We start from the raw sequence: 26831 nt of genomic DNA on the forward strand, positions 1-26831 counted from the left end.
TTCCTCTAGATAAGGAGTGAGGTCTGGATTAAAGATGGTAAACAGGTTACTGGTCTGTTAATGTTGGATAATTTCACCTTGGGGCCAGATGCAGCACCCAGCCTCAGTCTCTGCCAGTCGCTGTACTCTGCCAACCCAACGCTGTCTATGACCTGTGTTTCCATCGTGGAGCCGTGTGGACCTTCGTTTCAATCCAGTTCCCCTGAGCACACAGGAAGAAGCAGTTAAACACTCCAAAGGCAGCAGCAAGGTGATGCTGATCCTCCCACAGCTAACCAAATGCAGCAAAGTCTGCACAGGACGGGGCAGATGTGAATTTGAGAGCAATTCCATGCATTAATTCACTCAACAAGAACTTACTGAGCAACTACTAGGAACAACATCCACGGCAGTGCATGAAAATCAATAAAGCAAGACATTAAAAATACAAGATGCTGGACGGTGACTCAGAAAGAATGGAAAAACAGGAGAGGAACTGACAATGAGGAGCAGTTAGTGAGGCTTCCGAAAAAAGACAATACACAATAACAGGGCCGAGGGCGTGCTCTGCTGCAATTCTCACGTCAGAACGCCCTTTAAATTTAGCCAGGAGAAACTGCAAACGGCAGGAACACACGGGGGCGCAGAGGCGAGACAACTTCAGGTCCAGGGCCCCGCCCCCCAGCGCCAAGCCACGCCCTTTTTATCAGCGTTCTCAGCCCTCCCCTTCCGCCCTCCTCCACTCACCTAGGTCTCGGTTGTCTCCGTGTCCGGGAGCAGAAAGTACGGTGGGCGCGGTTGTGCGCAGGCGCAAAGCACAGAGTGCGCAGGCGCCGTCCACAGCGCAGCGCCCAGGGCGACGTGGCGGGCGGGAGTACGGAAGCCCCTGGGAGAAGCTGCTCACACCGCTACTCTGAGCATCTCACTGCTGCGTGGAGCTTCCGCTGGCACCATGTTGAAGAAATTCGACAAGAAGGACGAGGAGTCGGGTGAGGGACCCTTGAAAGCCTGGGGAGGCCAGATCCTCGCGCAGATTCCTAGGACCTTCCTGGGCTCCCTTCTTCCGGGCCCGTGTCAGAACCAGAGTCGAGGCCCGAAAGAGGCAGGGGCTTGTGCGCAGGTCCGTAGCTGTCCTCGGAGGGGACATGCTGTTAGCACCCGCCAGCTCCGGCCAGGATTGCTGTGTGACCTTGTGCGGGTCACGCGCCGCTCTGGGCCTCAGTTTCCCCATCTTATCAGAGGAGGGGCCCAGGTTATGCTCCCTTGTATTAACATCCGTCCTCTTGGTGTTTGCCAGAGCTGAGTTGGTACCAGCCAATCTGGGCGTAACCAGTCCTGCAGCTAAGAACCCTGACTGTTTCATTCATTCAATAAACTACATATATTGAACATCAGTGCCGTAGCTAAAACCATTGGGACACTCACTGCCTGCAGTAGGAATATTAGAATGATCACATAGTGGAGGGACCAGACAGCAACCAGGTAATAACACACATAATTAATGAGAAATGTAACATCTGCTGTTGGGGAAACTCAAGTCTCAGGTTGGTTAGTGTTGGTTGTCACTGGCACATAGACTCAAGTTCTGGTTACATGAATGAATGCAAAATGTGGCACCGTGAGAGGTACAGAAACGGTGCCGGGTGGCTCTTAGCAAATGGTCTGGGGAAGAGGGGAGTTCCCATAACAGGATTTATAGACAGAGAGTAGATAGAGCCTTGACTGCCACTGGTAGATGACAGAGACTTCTTCCCCTTCCCTGTGTTGGGCAGTGTCTTGATATTTAGGGTCACGGTTTGGAAATGTAACTCAGTTGGCAGAGTGCTTGCCTAGCATGCATGAAGCCCTGTGTTTGATCCACAGCACCACGTAAACCAGGAGGTGGAGGCAGGAAGATCAGAAGCTCACGATGGTTCTCTGCTACATTCCAAGTTCAAGGCCAGCATGAGGCTCTGTCTCAAGAAAGAAAAAGAAGGGAAAAAATTAGTTCAGGATTACAACCTGTAATCAGTGTTCTCTGTTCACTGTAGGTGGAGGCTCCAACCCCCTCCAGCACCTGGAGAAGAGTGCAGTACTCCAAGAGGCAAGTTCCACCACACCTGTCTGTCCGGTCAGGAATACTGGCAATGCTGTCAGAATACTAACATATATAGAGTGCTGGTTGTTCATTATATTTGCTAAGTATCGGTAGTCACTAGGGCAGCGCAAACAAAGACTGCAGGTATGGTTAGTAGATGAGTTAAGACAAATAAACTTGGGGCTGGAGAGATGGCTCAGTGGTTAAGAACACTGTCTGTTCTTCCAGATGACTTGGGTTCCATTCCCAGCACCCACATGGCAGCTCACACCTGTTTGTAACTCCAGTTCCAGGGCTTCTGACACCCTCACACAGATATCCATGCAGGCAAAACACCAGTGAACATAAAATAATAAATTAAGAAAGAAAGGAAGAAAAACAACTTACCATTTGAGATTACATTTATCTGTACTAATGAGTTGTTAATACACACCCTGTGGTTCTCCAGGCCCCTCATGAACTCAGGGTTAGCCATGGAAGGGAAGTGTACTGATTTGAGATAACAGTTACTTCTTCACAGGCTCGGGTCTTTAATGAAACTCCTATCAACCCTCGGAAATGTGCCCACATCCTCACCAAGATCCTTTACCTAATAAACCAGGTAATGAGATGAGGGTGGCAGGGAATACGGAGGGTGGGGGTGGGATACCCCTCTGACAACTCTGTGGTTGGAATGAAGGATCCAGTCCTGGGTCCTCTGAGTTTCCAGCTCTCATTTGTTGCCTGGAGTCCCTCTGCAGGCTCGGAAGGTCTGTCCTGGCTGACCTCCTGTCCAGTACTGAGGCTTCTTTTATGATTACCACAGGGGGAGCACCTGGGGACCACAGAAGCAACCGAGGCTTTCTTTGCCATGACCAAGCTCTTTCAGTCCAATGATGTAAGTACATCAACCTCTGCTTCTCTAGAGACAGAGACCTGTGACAGTGGTGGGGAGGACTACCCATCAGCATGGACTGCCTTCAGTGGCAGGCTTCTCCTGGCTCTGGCCCTCTCTCACTGAACAGCATTGACGGGGCTTTCTCCGTATCTTTTCAGCCCACACTCCGGCGCATGTGCTACTTGACCATCAAGGAGATGTCTTGCATTGCAGAGGATGTCATCATTGTTACCAGCAGGCAAGTCTTGGGCAGGGATGGCTCCTTGAGGGGATACATTGACAGAGGCAACAGGAGCAGCAACTTCGGGCATATGGCCAGTGCCCTTTCCTCCTAGGCCCACCCACCCCACGCCAGCTTCTAGACTGTGTGTTTCCTTCTCACTTTTCTGTCCCCGCTTCCCTTCCTCCTCCTTAGACCACACAGCCAGCGTGGAACTTTCAGAAAGTCTTCAGGGAGTGCTAAGGAAAAGAAAAACAGAGTGCAAGGAGTTTATGAAGGAGTCTGTTTGCCAAGTACTAGTGTCTGCATTAGGCTGAGTAATTTAGGGACAGATGTCACCAGTACAAATGTCCTTGAGAACTGAGAGTTAAAGCTGGACATGATCGTGCACACTTGTGCTTTCAGCACTTGGCAGAAACAGGAGGATTGCTGCTAGTTTGAACCACCTGGGCTACATAGCAAAATATCTCAAAGAAAACAAAACAAAGAACAAAATGCAATAACAAAGCCCGAGGCCCAGTTTTCTTATTTCTTCTTGACACTGCAATGTAAGGAGGGGTCCGTACAGTCATACTCAGGTGCATTATGAGGCTGTTTACTGGAGCTGGAGAGATGGATCAGTGGTTAAGAGCATTTGCTTGCCTTTCCAGAGGACCCGAGTTTGGTTCCTAGCACCCACATCAGGAGGCTTAAACCATCTGTAACTCCAGCTGCAGAGGAATCTGATGTGCTGGAGGGCACCTGCACTCATTACACAAACACATGCAGACATAGGTACCTACACATTACTAAAACTAATAAAAATACTAAAATTTTTTTAGAAAAATGATACTGAATGCATATCAATCCACGTGTGGTTCTGGGAGTATTGTAGCAAACAGGAAAGCCATGATGTTGTGTGACAGAGCTGTTCCTGGGGAGACACAACACACACGTCTACTCACCTCAGATAGGGAACCCACAACAAACCAAAGTACAGATACCACCAAAGTCCAGTTTGGTGAACCAGTGAGTTTTATTGGAGTTGCTTACAGTAATGTGGGTGAGGGTCTCTTACAGGAGCAGAAATGACTCAGACAGATGCATCACCAAAGCCCACCCCAACATGGGTAACAGCTCACAAAGCTGGAAACCTAGAGAACACTGCACAGCCTGTAGGCAGTTCAGTTGGTTGGAGAGTGTCTCATCCCGGTGCCTCAGTTGGTCTAAACCTCTTCCGGGCAGTTTGGCGAGTTTCTGCTTCTTCCAGGCAGCTTCCCTGCTCTCAGTCTTATGCCACTCAGCTCTTGGTCTGAGGAAAGCTCCGCTTTTATTCCTTACTATGGCAGAGTGGGGCCTAGTGAATCTGGTCGGTTTTAGGGACTTCCTGAAGTTATTTTGAGTTGTTTACTCCTGCTTAAGAAGCTTCTCTGAAGGATAGAATGTTTCCATCTTAGAGGAAACCTATACAGAACATAGCCTCTGCAGCCTCAGGATTTAAAGCAAATAGCCAGGCAGCCAGACTGAAAGCAGAACAGAAGGACACCAGTTGACTTTGGACCAGAAAAGGCCTCCAGAATGGTCTGGATTCTGAAGGAGTAAGTCCATGTGAAAAGGCCTGAGAGGAGAGAACAGCTCACTGAGAAAGCTGCTCAGTTGGATGCTTTAGGAAGCCTTGAGGTCATGGTGACCCTACTGCCTGTACTTGGGAGTGCTGGGATTACAAGTGTGTGCCACCCCCATTCCCAGCTCCGTTGTGAGTTCTGTGCCTGCCTGGAGCTGCTGTTTGGGTTAGAGCTTAGCTTGGAGGGGTAAGAACAGGGAACGGTAGTTAGGAGGCTGGTGTGGTAAGCAGGCAAGCATGGTATAGACTAGAGGAGAGGATGGCCTGGGGTCACAGTGCCTCCCTTCCCTGGCAGCCTGACGAAAGACATGACTGGGAAAGAAGATAATTACCGTGGTCCTGCTGTGCGAGCCCTCTGCCAGATCACTGACGTGAGTTCCTCCACCCTCGGCCTGCTTCCCAGGCTCTCCAGGGAGGCCTCGTCCCAAGCATACCCCTGGGTGTCTGCAGCTCTCGGAATCGGGTGGAGGGATGGGGTGGGCGTGGCTCTTAGAGCTTCTGAAGGTGTTGGCTTTGCTCTACACCCCGCTGCTTCCACGTCTGAGCTCTCCTCCTCCCGTGCAGAGCACCATGCTGCAGGCTGTGGAGCGCTACATGAAACAAGCCATTGTGGACAAGGTGCCCAGTGTCTCCAGCTCTGCCCTGGTGTCTTCCCTGGTACGTAGCTGTGACTGGGCCTGCAGGGGTGGGTTGAAGGTAGAATAAAATGTCTGAGAGTCTTGTTAGAAGAGAAGCAGAAACTCTGGGTCCATTGGGAAGAGCTGGGGGGAGTGGCTTTGACACCCCACTCCCCCCAGATGGCAGATTGTTTGGACTGGGATCGGGCAGGAAATCTGCCAGGCGGAGAGAATGAAGGAGGCAGCTGTGCTGTCTGTCCATGGTCTTGGGATCAGGACAGCGAGGAGGCCCTGACTGCTTCTGAGAGGGGACAGGGGTGTGACAAGGGCACCCTTCCTTTTGACCCTTAACAAGTTCCACTGCCCACAGCATCTGCTGAAATGCAGCTTTGATGTGGTCAAGCGCTGGGTGAATGAAGCCCAGGAGGCGGCGTCCAGTGATAACATCATGGTACAGGTGAGGAAGATGCTGACAAGTAGGTGCATCGCACGCTGTCACTGTCTACGCTCCACAAGTGCTGGTGGCCTCTGGCCAGGACAGGCTTTCATCCTTGTGTCACTGGGTGTGGGGAGATGGGGAGAAACGGCTGGAGAAGCACAGGGCGTTTGGAAAGGGTTTCTCACTGGGCTGCATTGAAAGGCAGATGAGAGTGCTTTGGAATGTAGACCATCACCGCCCACCTGGCTGGTAGGCCAGTGGCCGTCCAGACCATTGGTGACGTGCCGTTTCCATCGGAGAAACTTTCCTCAGTAACCCAACCTGGTAATGCCTCCCTCCGAATCTCAGTTTCTTTGGAGAGTTGGAAGAGTGAGACCTAAATGAGAAACACACATAATGAGGGATGGGAAAGGCTGCTTTGTCCCTGTCCTTCAGTGATTGTCATTCTCTTCACTCGTGTGGATCCTGCCTTTGGGGTCAGCAGTGACCCATCAGCACATCTCTAAGGGTCAGAGACACCCACATGGAAAGCACATATACCTGCCATACCTTAGCCCTCAAATGCCACTTGACTAAGAGTGAACAGAAAACAGAAGTGACCTTGGTACCTTACATCTCTACAAGTGTCATCCCTGGGTTTCTCCAGAGCCAGCTTGGCCATGAGTGGGACAGATAAGCAGGAACAAGCAGGCCAGTCCTCTGGGTGTTAGAAGGGTTTGTGTCTTATGTCCCACAGGACCACACTCAGGTCTTGCCCCCAGCTCTCTGGGGCAGCTCATTCAGTTCAGGTGTCTTACCCCACATAGTCAGGGTGCCTGCAGGGTCCTTGCCAAAACTGGTGCAAATGAGAACATTGTGTATGTGGAGTGTTGAGCATTATGCTGGAGCGGGTTTTGCAGAGTACTTGGGGAAGTTACTGCAGCCCTCTGTGTGGAAGTGATTGCTGTACTTTCCTTGAAATAAGAAGGGTAAGCCAGAGACATACGGTGGCCTCAGTGCTCCACAGCGGTGGACCTGACCTTGTGTACTTGTTTCTTGTGCTGCCCCTGTCCTGTAGTACCATGCACTGGGACTTCTGTACCACGTGCGGAAGAACGACCGTCTGGCCGTGAGTAAGATGATCAGTAAGTTCACCCGGCACGGCCTGAAGTCCCCCTTTGCCTACTGCATGATGATCCGAGTGGCCAGCAAGCAGCTGGAGGAAGAGGATGGCAGGTGAGAGCGCTGGTCTGCCAGCTGATGGGGTCCCCTGCATCGCTGGGTTGTCCCCCACCTGTCACCGCTCTGTCTTTTGTAGCCGAGACAGCCCGCTGTTTGACTTCATCGAGAGCTGCCTGCGTAACAAGCACGAGATGGTGGTGTACGAAGCTGCCTCGGCCATCGTCAACCTGCCCGGTTGCAGTGCCAAAGAGCTGGCCCCCGCAGTGTCAGGTCTCCCTACGTCCCCTTCCCTGCCGCAGAGTTGGCCTGCTGGGCACAGGCCCTGAGCCAGAGGTTGACTTCAGACAGACCAGGATCTAGGGGTATCACAGGCATTGCTTTTGAGGTGGGCTGTTTTCAGTTCCATCTCAGTGCTGAGGAGACAAGTGTGGTCCATACTAGCACTGATAGGTAGCTGGCTCCAGAGGAAGAAATTGGGGTGGGGCTCAGGACCTATAAAGCCCAATAGCCTTCTGGGGTGGCCCTGAAGCTCACGGCTGGACTCACTGTACTGCTCTCAGCAGGTAGGCATGCCCCTGTCCTCTGACCTTCCTCCCAGGCCTCGCTTCCCTTCTAAAACATGAACAGCCCTCTTTGCTGGGGGTAGTAAAGGCGGGATCTGTAACAGCCATCCGGCCCAGTATGAGACGCTAGCATGGACGAAGTGTGGGTTGCCAAGAACCCAGCAGCTTTGTGTTGTTTCTGCTCTGGCCTTCAGGTCAGTGCCTTGTCCACCCGCCCTATGCTGCTGTTAGCGGGGGAGTAGAGAACATGCACCCAGGACGTAAAGAGCCGAGGGGCTGGTGCAGAACAGTGACCGTTGAGAGCTCAAAAAGGGTTTGTGTTGGATCCCAGGAGTCGGAGAGAGGGATGCACACCGAACCAGGACCAGCCCAAGGGCAAAGGAGTGTGACAGGAGGGCTGGAATGGTTGGGCTTTTTCTAGAGTTCCCCACGGTGGTGGTATAAACCTGGGGGAAAGATGGGGTTCCAGTTTGGAATAGCGGTCTCCCTCCTTGGAAACAAACAAATGAACAGGTGTATTCACTCACTGACTAACAACTCCTGTGATATCCCCATATTTCCAGAGTAACGAAAGACACAGAGGTTTTAGAAGATAAGTTATCTTACTTTAAGAAAAATGTTAGTTCCAAACAAGCGACAAGAGAGTAAAAGCTAAGTGGTAGAGAAAGGAACTCGGACAGTCCAGAATACAGTCCCATCCAAGACCAGGCTGGAACACAGACTTCAGCTGTGAGCTTCGGGGGGCCAGGGTTAGGAAATGTTTTGGTCCCTGATCTATGCCGCAGGGCTCAATTCTTTGGCCCTGTCCCAGAGAGAATAAACTTGGTCCTTGAGGGAGGACTCAGCTCGCCAGCTTGGTACTGAGGGATGTTCCCCTGGGTGCTGTGAGCGTGGAAGGAGAGAGGTGCTAAGTGCCTGGACAGCCCTTGACTTGAACCCTGCTCTTGCCAGGTGGATGGTAACTAAAAGTCATTTGAGTTGCTCTGCTGCTGTTCCCTGGGAGTTGGGAGACTCAGACAGTCATGTCACCCACTCAGCGAAAGCCTAGCACATGGCAGGTGCTTCGTACGTGTCAACCATTGACACGGGGCCCTCACTGACAAGGTTCAGGACAAGGCAGTTCCGCTGGCCTCTGCGTACGACAGGCCTGAGAGCTCGTTCGCCTTTGATCCCATGCTGCTCCCCGGGCCCGAAGTATTCCACTGCGTGGCATCGAGGACAGCCTGACACATGTGTCTCTCCCTGCAGTGCTCCAGCTTTTCTGTAGCTCGCCCAAGGCCGCTCTTCGCTATGCGGCTGTCCGCACCCTCAATAAGGTAAGAGTCGGGTGGAGAGGAGGGGGCGGGGCTGGACTAGCTGAGAGTAGGTCTCCTCCCTCTGAATGGGCTGGGAGCGGAGTAGACATGGTCCCCGAAGGACCTCTGGCCAGGCCTACCTGTAGGTGAAATGACAGAATTGAGTCCCTCTGCAGGTGGCCATGAAGCACCCATCGGCAGTGACCGCCTGCAATCTGGATCTGGAAAACCTGGTCACAGACTCAAACCGGAGCATCGCCACATTGGCCATCACCACCCTCCTCAAGACGGGCAGTGAGAGCAGCATTGACCGCCTCATGAAGCAGATCTCTTCCTTCATGTCGGAGATCTCAGATGAGTTCAAGGTATCAAGTGCCCTCACAGCCTGCAGTCCCCAAGATAAGGAGATGTTCTGAACCCTCTGTCTACGCCACTGGCTGGGGTATACAGACCTGCTTCAGGTCTTTGGTCCTCTGTCCCTTGGAACCTTAAGATCAGTACTTTTTAGGCCAGGAAGGGGTTTGTTTATTGATTCTTGGAGTTTTTATTGAGTTCTTGCTATCTGTCCTGGAATTTCAGGAGAAGGGGACAGCAATGGATGGGACAGACGCCCTCTATTGGGAAAGATACGCTTTAAGAAATGATCACACATGTAGACAAGCCACAGCCCGAGATGCAGCGAGGAGCTGACAGTGCACTAGTAGCTGCTGGGGAGGCATGGATGAGGAAGGCAATGGGCCATGGACAAGAGCAGGAGCGGGTGTTTGGAAAATCCCAAGGAGACAGGCCAGCTTGGGCCAGATGCTTTGGGGATGGCGAAAGAGATGATGTCAGCACAGTCTGGGCTGTTCCCTGCAGATCTACAGCTTGTAATAGCTTTAACTGTTAAAATAGACATTTGGAAAGGTTGTGGTTTGGGATTTATTTTCTTTCTGTTTTTTAAATCAAGACAGGCTGTCCCTATATAGCCCATGCTGGCCTTGCACTCAAGATTCTCCTGTGTTAGCTCCTTCATTGCTACTGGGATTGCTGGGGTGTGTCACCCATCACCCTGCCTACCTTTTGCTGTCCTTTTTTTCTAGACAGGGTCTTTCTCTGTAGCTCAGGCTGACCCGGAACTCACTAGAACCCAGGATAGCATCAACCTTGGAGCAGTCATGTTTCTGTTGTCTCCCACTGCTTGAGATTCCAGATGCCTGGCCCCCTATCTGGCTTGTAGTATGGTTTTTGTTTTATTTTGGGTCTTTGTTGTTGTTGTTGTTTTGTTTTGTTTTGTTTTGAGACAGGGTTTCTCTGGAAAGGCTTTGCGCCTTTCCTGGAACTCACTTTGTAGACCAGGCTGGTCTCGAACTCACAGAGATCCTCCTGGCTCTGCCTCCCGAGTGCTGGGATTAAAGTTGTATGCCACTATGCCCAGCGTAACTTTTAAACTTTTACTTTCAAATAATTCACAGGAGTTTGCAAATAAATAAGAGGAAAGGTCCTGGGCGTTTCTCTCAACTCCAGTGCCTACATCCTGCATTGTCGTAGTATAGTGTCAACAAAGAAACCAGCAACTATACAATCTAGAGCACTTACTCAGAGTTCATCAGTTATGAGGTGCACGTGTGATGCCTTTCAAAATTGCTGCCACAGTCAGACTTACCCTCACTAGACAGGGCTCGTGCATTCCATTGCCAGCCCCTCATCCCTGATTCTTGATAGTCACTAATCTATTCTTATTTTCCATAGTTAGATTATTTCAGTGTTATGTAAATGGGGTCATGAAATATGTCGCTGGGGAGTTTTCATCAGAGCAGAGAATGGCGGGAACAAGTTTTGATACAGCAGGATAAATTCAGAGTGTGGGTTGTGAAAAGTGGACAGAAAACTACTGTGCCTGTGAGCTATATGAAGGTATATCAGCTGATGGTGCGGTGAGATTTGCACACAAGAATAACCATTCTAGACAGTGGAGGGTGAGTTTGAGAAGATTGGTATCTCAGAAGATGAACTGGCTTAGAATCAAGCAAGAGGGCTAATGTAGAGCCATGTGAAGACATGAGCCACTTAAAGAAAGAAAAAGGGTAAAGCAGAGGGAAGAAATAAGTGTACCAAAGAGACCTCGAGAAGAGAACAGAACGGAATGTTGGGTGAAAATGTGCAAGGCAGGGGGGAAGCAGGCCAGGCAGGGTTGGGGACAGAGAGACCCTCACTTGTGCTATTGAGACTGCCATGTTTTCCTTCCCTGGGTGACCTCAGGACTGTGTGCCCCATCATGGAGTGGCTTTCCTCCTGGTTTCTGGCTCTTGTGTTGGGCCCAGGGCATGGTGTTGCCTGAGGAGGGACTCTATGGCATTTAGTGAGCAAGTCATCAGGATTGTCAGGGGCTACTACTCATGCATGTCTCTTTACCACAGGTGGTGGTTGTCCAGGCCATCAGTGCCCTGTGCCAGAAGTATCCTCGAAAACATGCCGTGCTCATGAACTTCCTGTTCACCATGCTAAGGGAAGAGGTAAGAGTCGGGCCCCTGGGGTCCTGCCAGCTCTTTTGGTTCAGCTCTTTTGGTGCCTGGCTGCCAGAATCTGTTTCTCGATATTAAGCTCAGCACACCGTTAAACAGCTGGTTTCCTGGAACCTGCTGCACTTTAAGCTCCCATGCACAGCTGATACAGCAGCAGCCGCCGCTCATAATTACAGGAGTAATGTGTGACTCACCAGCATGGCAACAAGTCCAGCAGGCGCCCCAGGGCAGTGCTTGTGCAGAGAGGAGGATGTGTGTAACCTATTAGCAAGTCAAGCTTAGATGGCCGAGTGCCATCCAGGAGCTCTTGCAAAGCTGGTGCTAAAACATAGCATTGGTTCTGGGGTGTTTTGTTTTGAGACAGGTTTCTACCTATCTCTTCCTGTCCTGGAACTGACTATGTAGATAAGGCTAGCCTTGAACTAACAGAGATTCGCCTGTCTCTGCCTTCAGAGTGCTGGAATTAAAGGCATGTTCCACTGTGCCTGGCTAGTTCTGTTTCTGTTGTTTGTTTGGTTAGTTTTTCAAGACAGGGTTTCTCTGTGTAACCCTGGCTGCCTTGGAACTCACTCTGTAAACCAAGCTGGCCTCAAACTCAAAGATCCTCCTGCCTCTGCCTCCCAAGTGCTAGGATTAAAGGCATGTGCCACTTCTAGACTTGTTTGTTTTGTTTTTTGTTTTTTTTGTCTGAACAAAACCAGCTATTTTCATGGGCTCAGAAACAAGTATGTATTGGGGGCTAGAGAAATGGCTCAGTGGTTAAGACCACTCTGGCTGTTTTTCCAGAGGACCTGGGTTCAGTTCCTAGCACCCATATAGCAGCTCACAACTGTCTGTAACTCCAGTTCCAGGAGATCTGATGCCCTCTTCTGAATACCACAAGCACCAAGCTTGCATGTGATACACAGATATACTTGCAGGCAAAATACCCATACATATACAATAATTTTTCAAAAGACAAACAAAAAGTGGAACAGATTTGGCCCATAGATATACGGAGCCCTTTGCCCCAGTCCAGTGTATACCAAGGTCCAACAGGGGAGCAGCTTTTGCATTGATTACTTGGGCTTTCTCAAGAGTGTAAGGAGAAAGCATTAATGCCCTAAGAGCCTTCAGCTGCAATCTCAATGTGTTAGAGACTGTATGTGGCGTGTGGGGTCTCCCGATCCTCGTGATGGTCCTTGACACTAGTATTTGAAGAATGAGGACTCTGGGGCCAGTGAGATGGTTCAGCTGCTAGAAGTGCTTACCACACAACCTGATGACTTGATTTTAATCCCTGGGTTCCATGGTGGAAGCAGAGAACCAACTCCTGAAAGTTGTCCTCTGACCTCCATGTTTGTGATGTGGCATGTATAGGCCTGCACTCACACATGATACATGACACATACACACAGAATGATTGTGTGTTTATGTTTTAAAAGAACCGGAGAGAAAGAGAGCTCAGTAGTTAAGAATACATACTATTCTTGCAGAGAACCCAAGTTTGGACTCATTTAGCAGTTCATAACTACCTATAACTCCAGCTCCAGGGAATCCAACACCATCTGCTGGTCTCTATAGATCAGTGGGTACCTGCACACACACACACACACACACACACACAAAAAAAAAAAAAAAAGAGAGAGAGAGAGAAAGAAAGAAAGAAAGAAAGAAAGAAAGAAAGAAAGAAAGAAAGAAAGAAAGAAAAAGAAAGAAAGAAAGCAAGCAGGAAGAGGATTCTGGGAACTGGAGGTGTAGCTCGGTTGGTAGAATGTATGCCTAGTATGCACAAACCCTGATTTTGATTCCAGCACTGTATAAACTGGGTAGGTGATACATGCCTACAATCCCAGCACTTGAGAGGTAGAAATGAGGTCAGGAGCTCAAGGTTGTCCTTGGGTACATAGTGATTTTGAGGTTAGCCTGGGATACACTAGACTCATCTAAAATAAACCAAATCAGAGGCTTAGTCAGTGACCTGAGTGCAGTGACTTGCCTTCTGAGTTATTCTGAAGAGCTAAGAAAACACTAGGGCCTCTGGCCCTGAAACCCATGCTTTCCTCCCTGGAAAAGCCCAGGCTTTGTCTCCTCAGCTTTCGGCTGCCTCCCTGAAGCTCCATGCTTTACATAGTAGTCAATGTAATGGCTCCACTGAGAGGCCCCAGCACTCGGACTTGAGGACTTGCCTTGCTCTTGCTGACTCCGTCACCAGTCGGAGCCAGTGGGTGGCTGCAGCAGTGAGATTGAAGTAGCATTTGCGGGTTTGTCGTGCGGGGTACATTGCTGACCCGTGACTCACACACTGAGCGGACAGCACCCTTGAGATGAGTTCTTACGATGTAGTCCTGACTGGCTTTAAATTTAAGATTGTCCTGCCTCAGCATCTTGAGTGCTGGAATTACAGGCATGCAGCGTGCCTGCTTCAGATCAAATTTTGTTCTTTAGAACAACCTGTGAGGCAGACACACTAATGGCTGAGTCCCTTAAAAGTTAAGTGAGCGGCCAGCGAGTTGGGCAAAAGCACTTGCCGCCATGCCTGATGGCCAGAGATCAGAGTTCCACCACTAAAACTCATAAAACAGAAAGAGCCATGACAGAAGGAGAAAACTGACTTCCTCACGTGTCTTCTGACTTCGACATGCTCTGATGTATGCTCATGAGCACACACAGGCTGGATGGCACTTCCTTCTCACTGGCAGCCCATCCAGCACATTCGTGTGTCATCACAGTCCGGAAAACAAAGTTGGGGTGGGATGAGTGCTGGGTATCAAATCAGGGTCTTGTTTTACTCACGTACACCCTACCTTGATCTGGGATTTTTTTTTTTAAATTTAACTTTATTTATATATGGAGGATGTTGGGGTATGTACACGTGAGTTGGAATTACGGGCTTATAAAACTGTGTCTACCTCATCTCAAACCTTTTTAGTTTTTAATTTTTTTTAAATATTTATTTTGTGTTTAGTTATGTGGGCTGTGTATGTGCATGTCTAAGTGCCGTGTCTGGGAACTGAACTCCAGTCCTTTGGAAGAGTAGCATCAGGTGCTCTTAACCACTAAGCCATCTCTCCAGGACCCTTCTCCCAGTTTAAGTTTTTTTTAGTTAGATTTATTCATTTTATTTTATGTGTGAGTGTTTTGCCTGCATGTATGTATGTACACCATGTGTATGGTTGGCATCCTCAGAGGTCAGAAGAGGGCATGAGATCCCCTGGAACTGGAGTTATGGATAGTTATGAGTCGGCATGTGGGTGCTGGGAATCAAACCTGAGTCCTCTGGACGAACAGTGCTCCTAACTGCTAAGCCTCTCCAGCCCCAGCTCTTGAGTTTTCAGCCAAGACTGTACCTGCTAAACACTGCCTCCCCATCCGCCTCTCGTAGCCTCTCACCTGCAATTCCTCTGTCCATGAACCTGACTGATCCAGTTACCTTGAGGGGAATCATGAAGTGTTCTTCTTTTTCTGCCTCCCTATTTCACTCATAAATGTCCTCAGGTTTCATGTGTATTAAAGCATGTATCACTTCTTTTTCTGTGTTGAAAAGACTACATTTTGTTTACCCGTCCATCCGTCTGTGAACACTCAGGCTGTTCTGTGCTGTCATTGTTTTGACAGGCACTTCTGAGATCATGAGTGTAGAGACCTGTTCTGTTGCTGATACCCAGAAATAGATGATAATTCTGTACTTGATGCCGTGAAGAACGACCATATTGTTTTCCACATGGGGTGTGCCACCATATTGTTTTCCACACGGGGTGTGCCACCTTATTGTTTTCCACGTGGGGTGTGCCACCCATTCTGCCTTTTTTCATGTCTCAGTGTCTGTGGAGAATGATCTCCCATAGTCAGACTTTCGGCTTCAAGTGAGTGAGTCTGTTAGGTAGATAGCCAGCAGGAATAAAGGAAGAGAACAGCAGCCTGCAGGTAGACATTCACTTCATCCTGTGGGAGGGACTGGGAGAGCCGGGGGGGGGGGGGGGGGGGGGGGGGGGAAGGGTTCATGTGAGGGCATTGTTGTCGGAGGGTCCCCTGCAGACTGTCTCCTGCTAGGTGAGTCTTCCAGTTAGCCCTTCCCACCACAGATGTTTTTGCTGTGAGATGAGCAGTAGGGAGTCTGTGGCGTTGGGAAAGTGCCTGGGATGCAGGGTTTTACTTAAGTGATTTACTCCCTGGTTCACTCTTGGCCTGTATTGCTATTCTCCTTGTGTTCTCATGGGGCAGGTGACAGTCATCCCCGGACAAGGGTCTTGGAAGACAAAAACATGCTTGGGTCTGAGGCCGGGGTCGGGGTAGGGAGCAGCGCTTCCTCCCAAGCCAGCTCCTTAATGAGCTCTAAAGCACATGGCAGTTCACTAATAGAATGTATCATTCTCTCAGCAGGAGATTGGAGTCCAGAATGTTCCCATTCAACTTTCCGTTCTTAGACTTAGAGGCCCAGTGAGCTTCCAGGCCAAGCCTTTGTTTGACCCTACAAAGAGACAGAAGCCTAGGATCTGGGCCTCAGCTGGTCTCCAGAGGATGTGAGCTCTTTGCTTAGCTAGACATTTGCCTCTGCAGGGTGGCTTTGAGTATAAGCGCGCCATCGTGGACTGCATCATCAGCATCATTGAGGAGAACTCGGAGAGCAAGGAGACAGGACTGTCCCACCTGTGCGAGTTCATTGAGGACTGCGAGTTCACCGTGCTGGCTACCCGGATCCTGCACTTGTTGGGCCAGGAGGGGCCCAAAACCAACAACCCCTCCAAGTACATTCGCTTTATCTATAACCGCGTGGTCTTAGAGCATGAAGAAGTTCGGGCAGGTAGGTCTGAGCTGGGGTGATCCTGGGCTCCCGGCTTCTTTTGCAGTGAATTTGCTGGCAAAGGGACCTAAGCCCTCAGGGCCTCATGAGCTGTTTTTTATTATCAGAAAGACTCTATATGTCATCTGGATAAATGACATTCTACAATTTAATTTTATTCAAGTTTCACTGTATATTAGTGCTTAGAGTGTTTTACTCTTTTTTATTTTTTTGAGGTAGGGCCTTGTTATAGAGCCAGGCTGGCTCATACTTGAAGTCCTCCTGCTTCAGCCTTCTGCATTGTGGAATCACAAGTATGCACTGCCATATCTGATCTTTTTTTTTTTTTTTTCTTTACCATCTTGAGATAAAACACACCATAAAATTTACCTTTTTGTATGAGGCAGTGATTTGGCAGTCTATCATCTTGTTCTTGATTTTATGTGATTTTTCCATTTTCTTTCTTCTCCGCCCCTCTTAGGAAGATTTTCCTCTTTTAGCAGTTGCTGTTCACTAAGTGGTGGTTTATTTCCTCCTGTACTTTAGTTCAGGCCTAGCTGCAGCTGAAGCTGTTCTGCAGTGAGTGACCTGACAGTGTGGCTAGCGTCTGTGGCCTTTGTCACTTGAAACTGACCCGTAGAGCCCTAGAGCAGAAGCTGCTGCTCTCTCTCCCCACTTTCCCCAGTAACTGCAAGAGGAAGTTGAGGCCGGGTAGCACCAGGATCCACCAGGACTGCTCAGGGGCTGCTCGAGGAGTGTATTGGTGCCACCCCCCAGCTCTTGGGCATGAGTTCCCACCCTGAGCATTAATGCCACCCTCAGCTCTCGGGCAGCCGGGCCTGAGGGGCTGTTGGTGAATCATATTTGTCTTGGTCTTGGAACTAGGTGCAGTGAGTGCGCTGGCCAAGTTCGGAGCCCAGAACGAAGAGATGTTACCTAGTATCTTGGTGTTGCTGAAAAGGTGAGTCTTGGGGCAGGAGCCAGAGTGCTTAACAGTGTGTTAACAGTGTTCCCTTGGGTCCTTTCCCCACCCCCACCTTTTTCTTTTCTTTTCTTTCCTTTTTTCTTTTTTTTGAGGTGAGGTTTCTCTATGTAGCCCCTGACTATCTTGGAACTTGCTCTGTAGACCAGGCTGGCCTCCAACTCACTGAGATCCACCTGCCTCTGCCTCCCACGTGCTAGAATTAAAGGTGTGGGCCACCATACACAGCAAAGATTTAATTATTTTTTCTCATTTGTGTGAAGTTTTTGCCCGCATGTATGTTTATGCACCGTGTGTGTGTGTGTGTGTGTGTGTGTGTGTGTGTGTGTGTGTGTGTGTGTGGTGCCTAGTGCCTACTGAGTGCAGAGGAGGGTATAAGCATGTCTTCTCTGAGCTCATGGGCACCTCTGGGTGTTTTGTCAATTTTGGTTTTTGTCTCTCTTTTTTTTTTTTTTTTGGTTTTTTGAGACAGGGTTTCTCTGTGTAGCTTTGCGCCTTTTCTGGAACTCACTTGGTAGCCCAGGCTGGCCTCGAACTCACAAAGATCCGCCTGCCTCTGCCTCCCGAGTGCTGGGATTAAAGGCGTGCGCCACCACCGCCCGGCGGTTTTTGTCTCTTTTGGTTTGCTGGGGGAGATCTTTACTGGGGAGCTGTCTGCTTCTGAGCTGATCAGCCCCTCATGTTTCATGCTGTCATCTAAGAGACTACTCTTGGCAGCTGAGCGTTATGAGCTCTGCATCACCTTAGCACCCGCATACAGCCCTGCAGGGTCCCTTTGACACCTTGCTGTGCTCAGTCAGGTGTACTTTGTGTCCTGCCTGCAGGTGTGTGATGGATGACGACAATGAGGTGAGAGACAGAGCTACCTTCTATCTGAACGTCCTGGAGCAGAAGCAGAAGGCCCTCAATGCAGGTTATATACTAAATGGTAAGTCTTCTTGCCTGCCCAGGACCCAGTCCCCTCTTGGAGCTTTTGGTCCTTCCTGTGCCTGAGGGCAGTTAGGCCATCCCTGAGCCAAGACATCCAAGAACATACATGCTTCTTTGGACTTGTATAGCAACCTCTTGGATTGATATGACCTCAGAAGCCCCAGGGTCACATGGCTTGAACCCGTGTCAGTGGAAATAGCCAAGTAAATTAAAGTTCTCTTTGTGTGTGTTACTCTGGCTTGAACCCAGGGCTTTACACATGCTTGGCAAGTCTCCACCATTGTGTTGTATCCTCAGTCCAAAACTGTTGTTGTTTTGAGATAGTGTCTCATTATATAGCTTAGGTTGACCTGGAATTTATGACAGTCTTCTTGGCTCAATGTCCAGAGTGCAAAACACTCATTAATAAAAACATGTAAGCCTGGTATGATGGCTTCTGCCTTATCCCAGTACTCCAAGGAGGCTGAGGCTGGAGGATAGGGAGTTCTAAGTCAGCCTCGGCTCCATAGCAAAATGACATCTCAGACAAAACAAAACAGTAAATAAAATGGAAACTTCTATTGTCTTAGTAATTTTTTAAGTCACTTTATATTTCCTCAGGAAAGGAGGATGAGGAGTAAGGCTCAGAGGTTCCATGATTTTCTCAGCATCAGCACATCTGGCATTCATAGCGGGGGACCCAGGCCTCTGTCCTCCCTAGGTGTGACATGCCTATCTGTCATGCCTGCCAGGTAGATTGACCTCTCCACTGGCTTTAGGTCTGACCGTGTCTATCCCTGGTCTGGAGAGAGCCCTGCAGCAGTATACACTAGAACCATCAGAAAAGCCATTTGACCTCAAGTCTGTGCCTCTGGCCACCACCCCTATGGCAGAGCAGAGACCAGGTAAGGCCCTGCTCATCCCCAAGGCCCATGTGTCTCCCTTGGCTGCAGAATGGACCAGGATGGGTGGGTGTGCTGTAAAGAGGGAGTAGCCCCTGCCACCTCTTGCTTCAGGCAACGGGGACAGCCATGCTGACAAGCTTGCTCTTTTCCTTGCATGCTTCTCTCTCAGGAGAGTTGGCATTTATAATGTCCCAGGAATAACATGGGGTCAGCGGCCCCTGCTGCCTGGGACTAGAGCTCTGGGTCACCAGCACTGCTTGCTCTTGCAGAAAGTACCGCCACCGCCACCGTCAAACAGCCAGAGAAAGTGGCAGCCACTCGGCAGGAGATTTTCCAGGGTAAGTAATGGGCAGTGTGCTCAGAAGTTATGTGACGTCAGAGCCTGCCAGCCACTCATCGCACGGGACCTGGTCTCCCTCTGTTTAAGATTAGGAACTTCAGAGGGTGTGTGCCTCAGTGGTAGAGTGCCTGCTTGGTGTGTTTGAGATTCTGCACTTCAGCCCAGCCCCATTTCTTAAAGAGAGCAAGAACTTTCTTGGTTCTCGTCCGTGCCAGGTGATTGAGAGTACTGGGCCTTCTTTCATGTTTGCGTCTGAGTGTTCCTGGCCTTGCTTCCGGGATGTGTGACGGGGTGTAGCCAGAGTTCAGGGACATTGGTGCTTGTTTTTGATTCGTTAGGTGTTCAGTCCATGTTACCTTATAAAGTTTGTCTGCTGGTAAAACACTGGTTTTGAAACCGAGAGATTGTTGTCAAGGAACTCGAGCTCAGCCCTCCTCCAGATCTTGTCCTGAATCTGTTCCTCAAGCCCAGTGAGGCACAGAGCTGCCCAGTGACCGCAGGGAGCAAGCTTGCCTTAGAGAAGGGGAGAGAGCAGGGGTGAAGCTGCTGGAGGTGGACACCTTTCACAGCCACCTGCCATGTGCCTCTTCACCTGCTTCCAGCCTGTGAGGAATACCAGAATGAGCCTGGTGGAGTCATGGGGACCCTGGGCTAGGACCTGGCCATGGTGCATAGTGAGGAGTCTTACCCACAGGCCACATGAAAGTTTTCTGGAGGAAAAGTTTTATTTATTTATTTATTTATTTATTTATTTATTTATTTATTTATTTATTTATTTATTTATTTATTTATTTATTTATTTATTTATTTATTGGTGCTGGGATTGAACCTAGGGCCTCAAGCATGCTGGGTATAAGTGTTCCAACACTGAACTACAGCTCTTGTTATCTTTGTTATGTTGAGACAACATCTTAATGAGGTACCCAGGCTAGCCGTGAATTCACTCTGTCCAACAGGCAGGCCTTGAACCGGCCCCTCCTGCTTTGTCCTCCTGAGTAACTGGGATTACAGGCCTGTGCTACCATGTCTGGTGTTTCTGCAACATTCTGAAGTAGCTCTTCATTGAGCATAGTAGCACTCACTTGTCACTCAAGACAGCAAGCTGAGGCAGGATCACAAAGTTGAAGCTAGCCTGGGCTACAGAGTTAGACCCTCCAAAAAAGAAGTAGCTCATTATTGGCCTTCTGTCTTAACTGTCCAGTACATAGAGTGGATTTGTCCTTCACCTGAATTTGTAACTTTAACAGTACACACTTCATCATCATAGGCTTCCTAATCTCCATCCAGCTCTGCAGTTAAGTGCACATGCTGTTCTTACAGAGGACCCAAGTTCAGTTCCTAACACTCGTGTCAGGTGGCTAACAGCTGTCCCCTCCAGTCTCAGAGAGAGATAGACAGACAGATAGACAGAGAGAGACCCACAGAGAGAATATGAATCATTGATGGACTAAAGCTAAAAGTCTTCAGATGCATTAGGCATGGGACATTAGGATCTCAGACTTGGTGAATTGCTTCAGAGGTCTTGCATAAGACAGAGAGGCATCTTCCTGGAGGGTTATGTAGCATGAACCAGACAGAGCTGAGAAGTGTCCTGAGGAAGAGTTAGCAGCCAGCTGGACATGCACAGGTCCTCCCTCTCAGGAGGGTATGAGGCCTGGGTGTTCAACACGATTGGTGTGGAGATGCAGAAACCAAGTGACTATGGCCTGTGGATTTCAGAGCAGTTAGCAGCAGTGCCTGAGTTCCAGGGGCTGGGACCCCTCTTCAAGTCCTCACCTGAGCCTGTGGCCCTCACCGAGTCAGAGACTGAGTATGTCATCCGCTGCACCAAACACACCTTCTCAGAACACTTGGTGTTCCAGGTAAGCACAGTGGTCTGAGCAGTCCCAGATCTGATGGGGCCTGCAGGGCTTACCATGAGTTGGTTGGGGGCTCAGCTTGATGACCGTACCTGTCACCAGCAGGTGTGTCTCATCCCGCTTTGCCCAGGACTTCTATAGCTTGTGAATGTCAACCAGGCAGAGGGCTGGGGATGGGGGGTATATCCTGCCTCTTCCCATAGAGCAACATCTGAGCCCTACTCCTCCTTATCCAGTTTGACTGCACAAACACCCTCAATGACCAGACCCTGGAGAATGTCACAGTGCAGATGGAGCCCACTGAGGCATATGAAGTACTCTCCTATGTGCCTGCCCGGAGCTTGCCCTACAACCAGCCTGGGACCTGCTACACACTAGTGGCTCTGCCCAAGGAAGACCCTACAGCTGGTGAGCTAGCTCTCTGTAGATACCACCCAGGCTCCATGGGAGTTGTACATCAAGGATGGCACAGAAACTCCTCGGTTCCGACAAGAGACTTGCTCAGGCCCAAGTTCCTTTCCAATATTACCCTGTTTCATTCTCAGAGCAACTCCAGGAAAGGGCCTGCCTATTCCTGCTCATAGCTGAGGAAGCTGAGGCTGAGTTAGGTGGGTTGTATTGAGTTTAGAATCAAAGCCTGTTTGGTCTTCAGACAACGTGGTACTCTTTCATTATGCGCACTCTCTCCAAGACCCGCACAAACACCCACGCATCTCAAATTCATCTTTCCGGCGATCTGACCAGCTGCTTTTTTTATGATGGACAGTAGCCTGCCATTGAGGCATGGTCAGAGCCACACTGCATTGCCTCTGGTTCTTTAGTCTTGTCTTTAGACCTGGGACTGGATGCTCTTGTCCTAGGAGGTGGTCCAGCATGCTGGGGTTGATGGTATGTTAGCTGTTCCTAATGCTGCCTGAAGGGCAGGACATGTCCACATGACTCTGAAGGAGCTTGTCTTCATCCAGTCCTTCTTCCCCACAGTGGCATGCACATTCAGCTGTGTGATGAAGTTCACCGTTAAGGACTGTGACCCCAACACTGGAGAGATTGATGAAGAAGGCTATGAGGATGAATATGTGGTAAGGGGATAGTGTCAGGGACTGAAGCCATAGCTCAGTGGTTAAAAAAAGCACTGGTGTTCTTTCAAAGGACCCAAGTTTAATTCCTAGTGTCCACATAGTAGATAACAACTGTCTGTAACTGCAGTTCCCGGGGATCTGATGGCCTCTTCCGGCCTCTGCAAGCACTACGTGGCTGTGGTGCACAGGTATATATATATATAAATGTATGCACACTTTTACATGCATTTCTGATTATTTTCTTAGGATAAATTCCTAACTGGCTCAAAAGGAAAGCATGAAGACTTTAATCACGGTAGTCAAATGGCTTTCTAGATAAATTTGCTCGGCTGAGCCACAGCGTCCCGTAGTCACTAGAGGACAGCTGATGTTCACCCTTTAGAGTAACAACCGTGGTAGAGAAGGGCCATTCCTGAGCCAAAATGAGGCAGGAAGTGCCTTCAGACTTCTCTGGGGAGCTGGAGCTGAGGTACCGCTGTCACAGTAGTGGCTGTATGCGCTGTAAACACCTGCCAGAGCAGATTTCTGTGAAGATCTGTCAGAAGAATGGACAGAGGAGCCTTCGTGTGGACACAGTCCAGGCTGGCTGAATGGGAGTCTTAAATGTCAAGTTCACAGCTGAGGTGATAATAGGGTCCAGCCTAGGTTGTTCCTAGAAGATAGAGCTACAGTACGGAATCGGCTGAAGAAATGGCTGCTGCCTGTTGAAGGAGCACCACTTTCATTGAGTACCTTGGGATGGGTCCCAACATAACTTGTTCTGTCCCGAAGCCCACCATGTTCCCGCGCTGGCAGATACCTGCTAAGTGAGCTGCAGGAAGAAAGAGAAAGTGGATGAGTTCAGAGCAGAGGCCTAGAAATGGAACAGGAAGTCTCTCCCTGGAGTCTAACTTCTATCCCCATTTCTCCAGCTGGAGGATCTAGAAGTTACTGTGGCTGATCACATCCAGAAAGTCATGAAAGTGAACTTTGAAGCAGCCTGGGATGAGGTCGGGGATGAGTTTGAGAAGGAGGAAACATTCACCCTGTCTACCATCAAGACACTTGAAGGTACAATGCTGGAGACACCATCTCTGACCTGGCTGCCTTTCAGGGCCTTCAGCTGTACTGTAGCTGCTCTGTGCCTCCCTCTTCCCACCAAGAACCCATGGCCATATCTAGAGCACATATGCTGCGTGGTGGTGGTGGCCGAGACTCGGCACTGGCCTTGTGGCTCAGCAGGAAAGTGCATACTTTTTTTTTAAGAGACAGGGTTTCTCTATGTAGCTTTGAGCCTTTCCTGAAACTCACTCTGTAGACCAAGCTGGCCTCAAACTCACAGAGATCCGCCTGCCTCTGCCTTCTGAGCGCTGGGATTAAAGGCATGCGTCACCACTGCCCAGTGAAAGTACATACTTAGTATGTATGAGGCCAGGATTTAACTAGCACCCAACAAAATACACACACACACACACACACACACACACACACACACACACACAGACACGAGACTTAATAGTGCTGGGGTTTCTTCCTACAGAGGCTGTGGGCAATATTGTGAAGTTCTTGGGAATGCATCCTTGTGAGAGGTCAGACAAAGTACCAGAAAACAAGAACACTCACACGCTGCTGCTAGCTGGTAAGAAACATCTCCTGTGCCAGGGTCTGGGTAGCTTTACAGGTGAGGATGCTGCTGGGCTTTGTCTGCCCCATCCATCCCCCCCCACACACACCCCCAGCACACCCTTGTGCTCCAGTAGTCCTGGCAGGGCCTTGTCCTTTTTCCTGTAAGATTGGCTGCAGTGGGTGTGGCCTGATGGCTCAGCATTTCTCCCTGACTGCTGGTCTCTGAAAGCAGCAGATCTAACATTGGGGATACAAATGCCATCTCCCCAGCCCCCAGTGTAGTTTAATGTAAGTTTTTGCATTTTGAATGAAGTGTCTTCCATTCATATTTCTTTCTCCAGTAACTTGTTGATGCTCCTTTGTCTAATGATCAACTTTATTGGTTGTTTTTTGTTTTTGTTTCGTCTAAGAAGAATGGGTATGGGGCCTGGCCTGATAGCTTACCCTGTAATTTCAGCGTTTGAGAAACTTTTGTGTAAGTTTAAGGCCACAGGCTTAAACACCTAAGCAAAGCAAAATGAAAGAATGACTATTTAAGCATTTTGTCTTGGAAATTTTCAAACACATACAAAAATTAAATAGGGCATATAATGAACACTGTCTTCCCACACTCAGAACACCTGTACCCACTCTCCCCTAGAGTATTTGCATGCAAATTATTTGTGTAATTCATATGTAAATACTTGATATCCGTGTTTAACTCAAAAAGGGCCCTAGATTATTTTATCTGAGACAGTTGTGGAGATGGAGCTGGTAATTGAGGGGATTGAAAACTCCGGGACTGAGGCTAGGCAGATTCTTGATGCAGTCTTGCTGTGTAACCCAAGATTTCTTGTTCTTGTAAGTAATCCTCCTGTCTCAGCTTCAATGAACTACACACCTGGTTTTTTTGTTTGTTTGTTTTGGTTTTTTTTGCCCCCTCCAGTGCTGATAATCAGACCCAGAACCTCTTGCCTGCTAGGCAAGGCAAGTGTTCTACCATTGAGACACACCCAACCTTGGGGTTTTTTTTTCTTGGGGGGGGTGGTGAGGTGAATGTTTACAAACACGGTTGGGAAGATGTTCTGCTTCAGTGCGTGCTCACAGCTCACCGCCACCAGGCTCACCCCTCTGGCCTTGATGAGGCAACTCAGTCCCCTGGGTCTGTCAAACCCCTGCTTTGTGGTTTTTTTCTTATTAGGGCTCTTCCCCTCATCAGCACTCTCAGATTCAGCCACTGTGGGAGAGCCTCTGACATGAGGTTTAAGCCTTTCGTATCTGTGCTCACTTGAGCCTGGCAGGAGCCTGAAATAGTTAACATTCTTACTGCCATACTTTGTTGTTAAGGGTGCCAGAGTTCCGAGAAGCAGTGAGGTTTGCCCAGCCCTCCCAACTGGGCCTCTGCATAGGGGCTGCCTTGATCAGCTGCTACATGGGTCCCCCTTAATGTAGCCTCCTACTTCCTCTCTCTTCTTCCAGGTGTGTTCCGGGGCGGTCATGACATCCTTGTGCGCTCTCGACTTCTGCTTTTGGACACAGTGACAATGCAGGTGACAGCCAGAAGCTCTGAGGAGCTGCCGGTAGACATCATCTTGGCATCAGTGGGCTAAAGTCCAGCCTACCTAGGCCTACTCCTGCCTTTTCCAACACTACGTTGAAGTAGCTTCTTCCCCGTGAAGCCAGTGGAAACCCTTCCCCACACCTCTGTATTCAGAAACAATCACAAATCAATACAGATTTTTTTTTTTAATTCCATCCTATCACCCAGGAATGCTAGGGTAGATTTTTTTTCATCCTACCTACTAGGAGACATCACAAATGAGTAAAATGTTCAGACTTTCTCGAATATTTATCCCCAGAAAAACTGTCTTACCCCTGTAATAAGTCAGCATGTATTTCTTAGAACTGCTTCTTCTGCAGGCTTGTGCTCAGGGCCTCCACTCTCCCCGAGGCCTCCTTCACCAAGTGGAGCATGCAGGCACCCCTTGGGGCTGTGCCAGTGCCAAGCTTAGGATGGGGATAAAGGCGAGCTGAGTGACCAGCTAGCAGGTCTGATGAGCCACTCCTCTTCAGGCATTATAGATGGATAGATCTCCACAGGGCTGAGGTCCTTCCCCAGGGTGTTACCTGATGAGCTCTGGATTGGGGGGTGTTCGGAGTGTCTGCTCTGGGTCGGTCTGTGAGTGGGAAGAGCAGTCTCTGTGTTCTTTTTTGGCTGGAGTAAAATCTTGGGGTGTGCCCCAAGGGTCGTGGGCTTTAAACTCAAATCAGGTGGTTTTAAACCATTGGAAACAGCAGAACTTTTTAAGGAGTGGACCTCCTCTGGGAGCTCCTGAGATGGCCAAGACTTGACTACCCATGTGGTGGAAGGAGAAAACCATTTCTCACAAGTTGTCCTCCGATCTCCTCATGCGCACTTGTATGCAGCATGCCCATGCACATAGACATGCGCATGTCAGAACATAGGCCTGCACCTTTAGGCCAATCCCATAACATGAGGAGAACCAGCCACACCTGAGCATAGTTAAGACAATGTCTGCTGTGGACTAATAGTAACTCATGATTTATGGTCATGGCTCCTCCATGTGATTGGTTGTGTTGAACTGAATCACGTGATGTGAAAGTTCCTGTCACCCTTAAAGGGTTGCAAAGAGTCAGATTTCTCATTTGTTTGGGGGAATCTGCTCACGGAGGTGCTCTGAAGGCTGCTCCCTGAAGACATTCCTTGTCCCCAACCTCTCCATCCCTCTCCCAGGGACGCCTTGGAGCCGCTGCTCTTGCTTGCCCCCTGCCCCCCTTCCTTCCAGCCCTTAGTGGAGGGCCTCTCCAGGCTTTAAAGAAAGCCTGTCCTTCCCTTTAATGCCCGCTCTTGCTTAGACCTCCATAATTGTATTCTTTCTGCCTAATGCCTTCCCCTCCCACCCCCTTGCCTGATCACAGCCTGGAGGCCATTCCATTCTAATAAACCTCACTGAAGGAAATTGTGTCTCCGCCTCCTTTTGTGAAGACAACTGTGTTCTTGTTTTATTTAAAGGCACACACACAGGTGTTAAAAAGGAAACGGACTTCCTGAACA

The 26831-nt window shown here is 49.4% G+C and overlaps 1 protein-coding gene across 1 annotated transcript; it reads left to right on the top strand.

Moving 5' to 3' along the window:
• Window positions 1-26736, top strand: Copg1 (coat protein complex I subunit gamma 1). The gene is made up of 24 exons (XM_006995381.4): window positions 1-968; window positions 2010-2062; window positions 2577-2657; window positions 2862-2933; window positions 3092-3171; window positions 5052-5127; window positions 5321-5413; window positions 5744-5830; window positions 6870-7027; window positions 7110-7243; window positions 8785-8852; window positions 9008-9196; window positions 11231-11326; window positions 15875-16118; window positions 16983-17058; window positions 17904-18007; window positions 18768-18893; window positions 19163-19231; window positions 20953-21095; window positions 21329-21500; window positions 22074-22171; window positions 23083-23221; window positions 23691-23789; window positions 25235-26736. Exons 1-24 carry the CDS (start codon window positions 932-934, stop codon window positions 25363-25365), a joined length of 2625 nt encoding a protein of 874 aa, XP_006995443.1. The 5' UTR covers window positions 1-931; the 3' UTR covers window positions 25366-26736.
• The last annotated feature ends 95 nt before the right edge of the window (window positions 26737-26831 follow it).

The sequence above is a fragment of the Peromyscus maniculatus genome, chromosome 3 (genome assembly GCF_049852395.1).
Source record: "Peromyscus maniculatus bairdii isolate BWxNUB_F1_BW_parent chromosome 3, HU_Pman_BW_mat_3.1, whole genome shotgun sequence".
Classification (NCBI taxonomy): domain Eukaryota; kingdom Metazoa; phylum Chordata; class Mammalia; order Rodentia; family Cricetidae; genus Peromyscus; species Peromyscus maniculatus.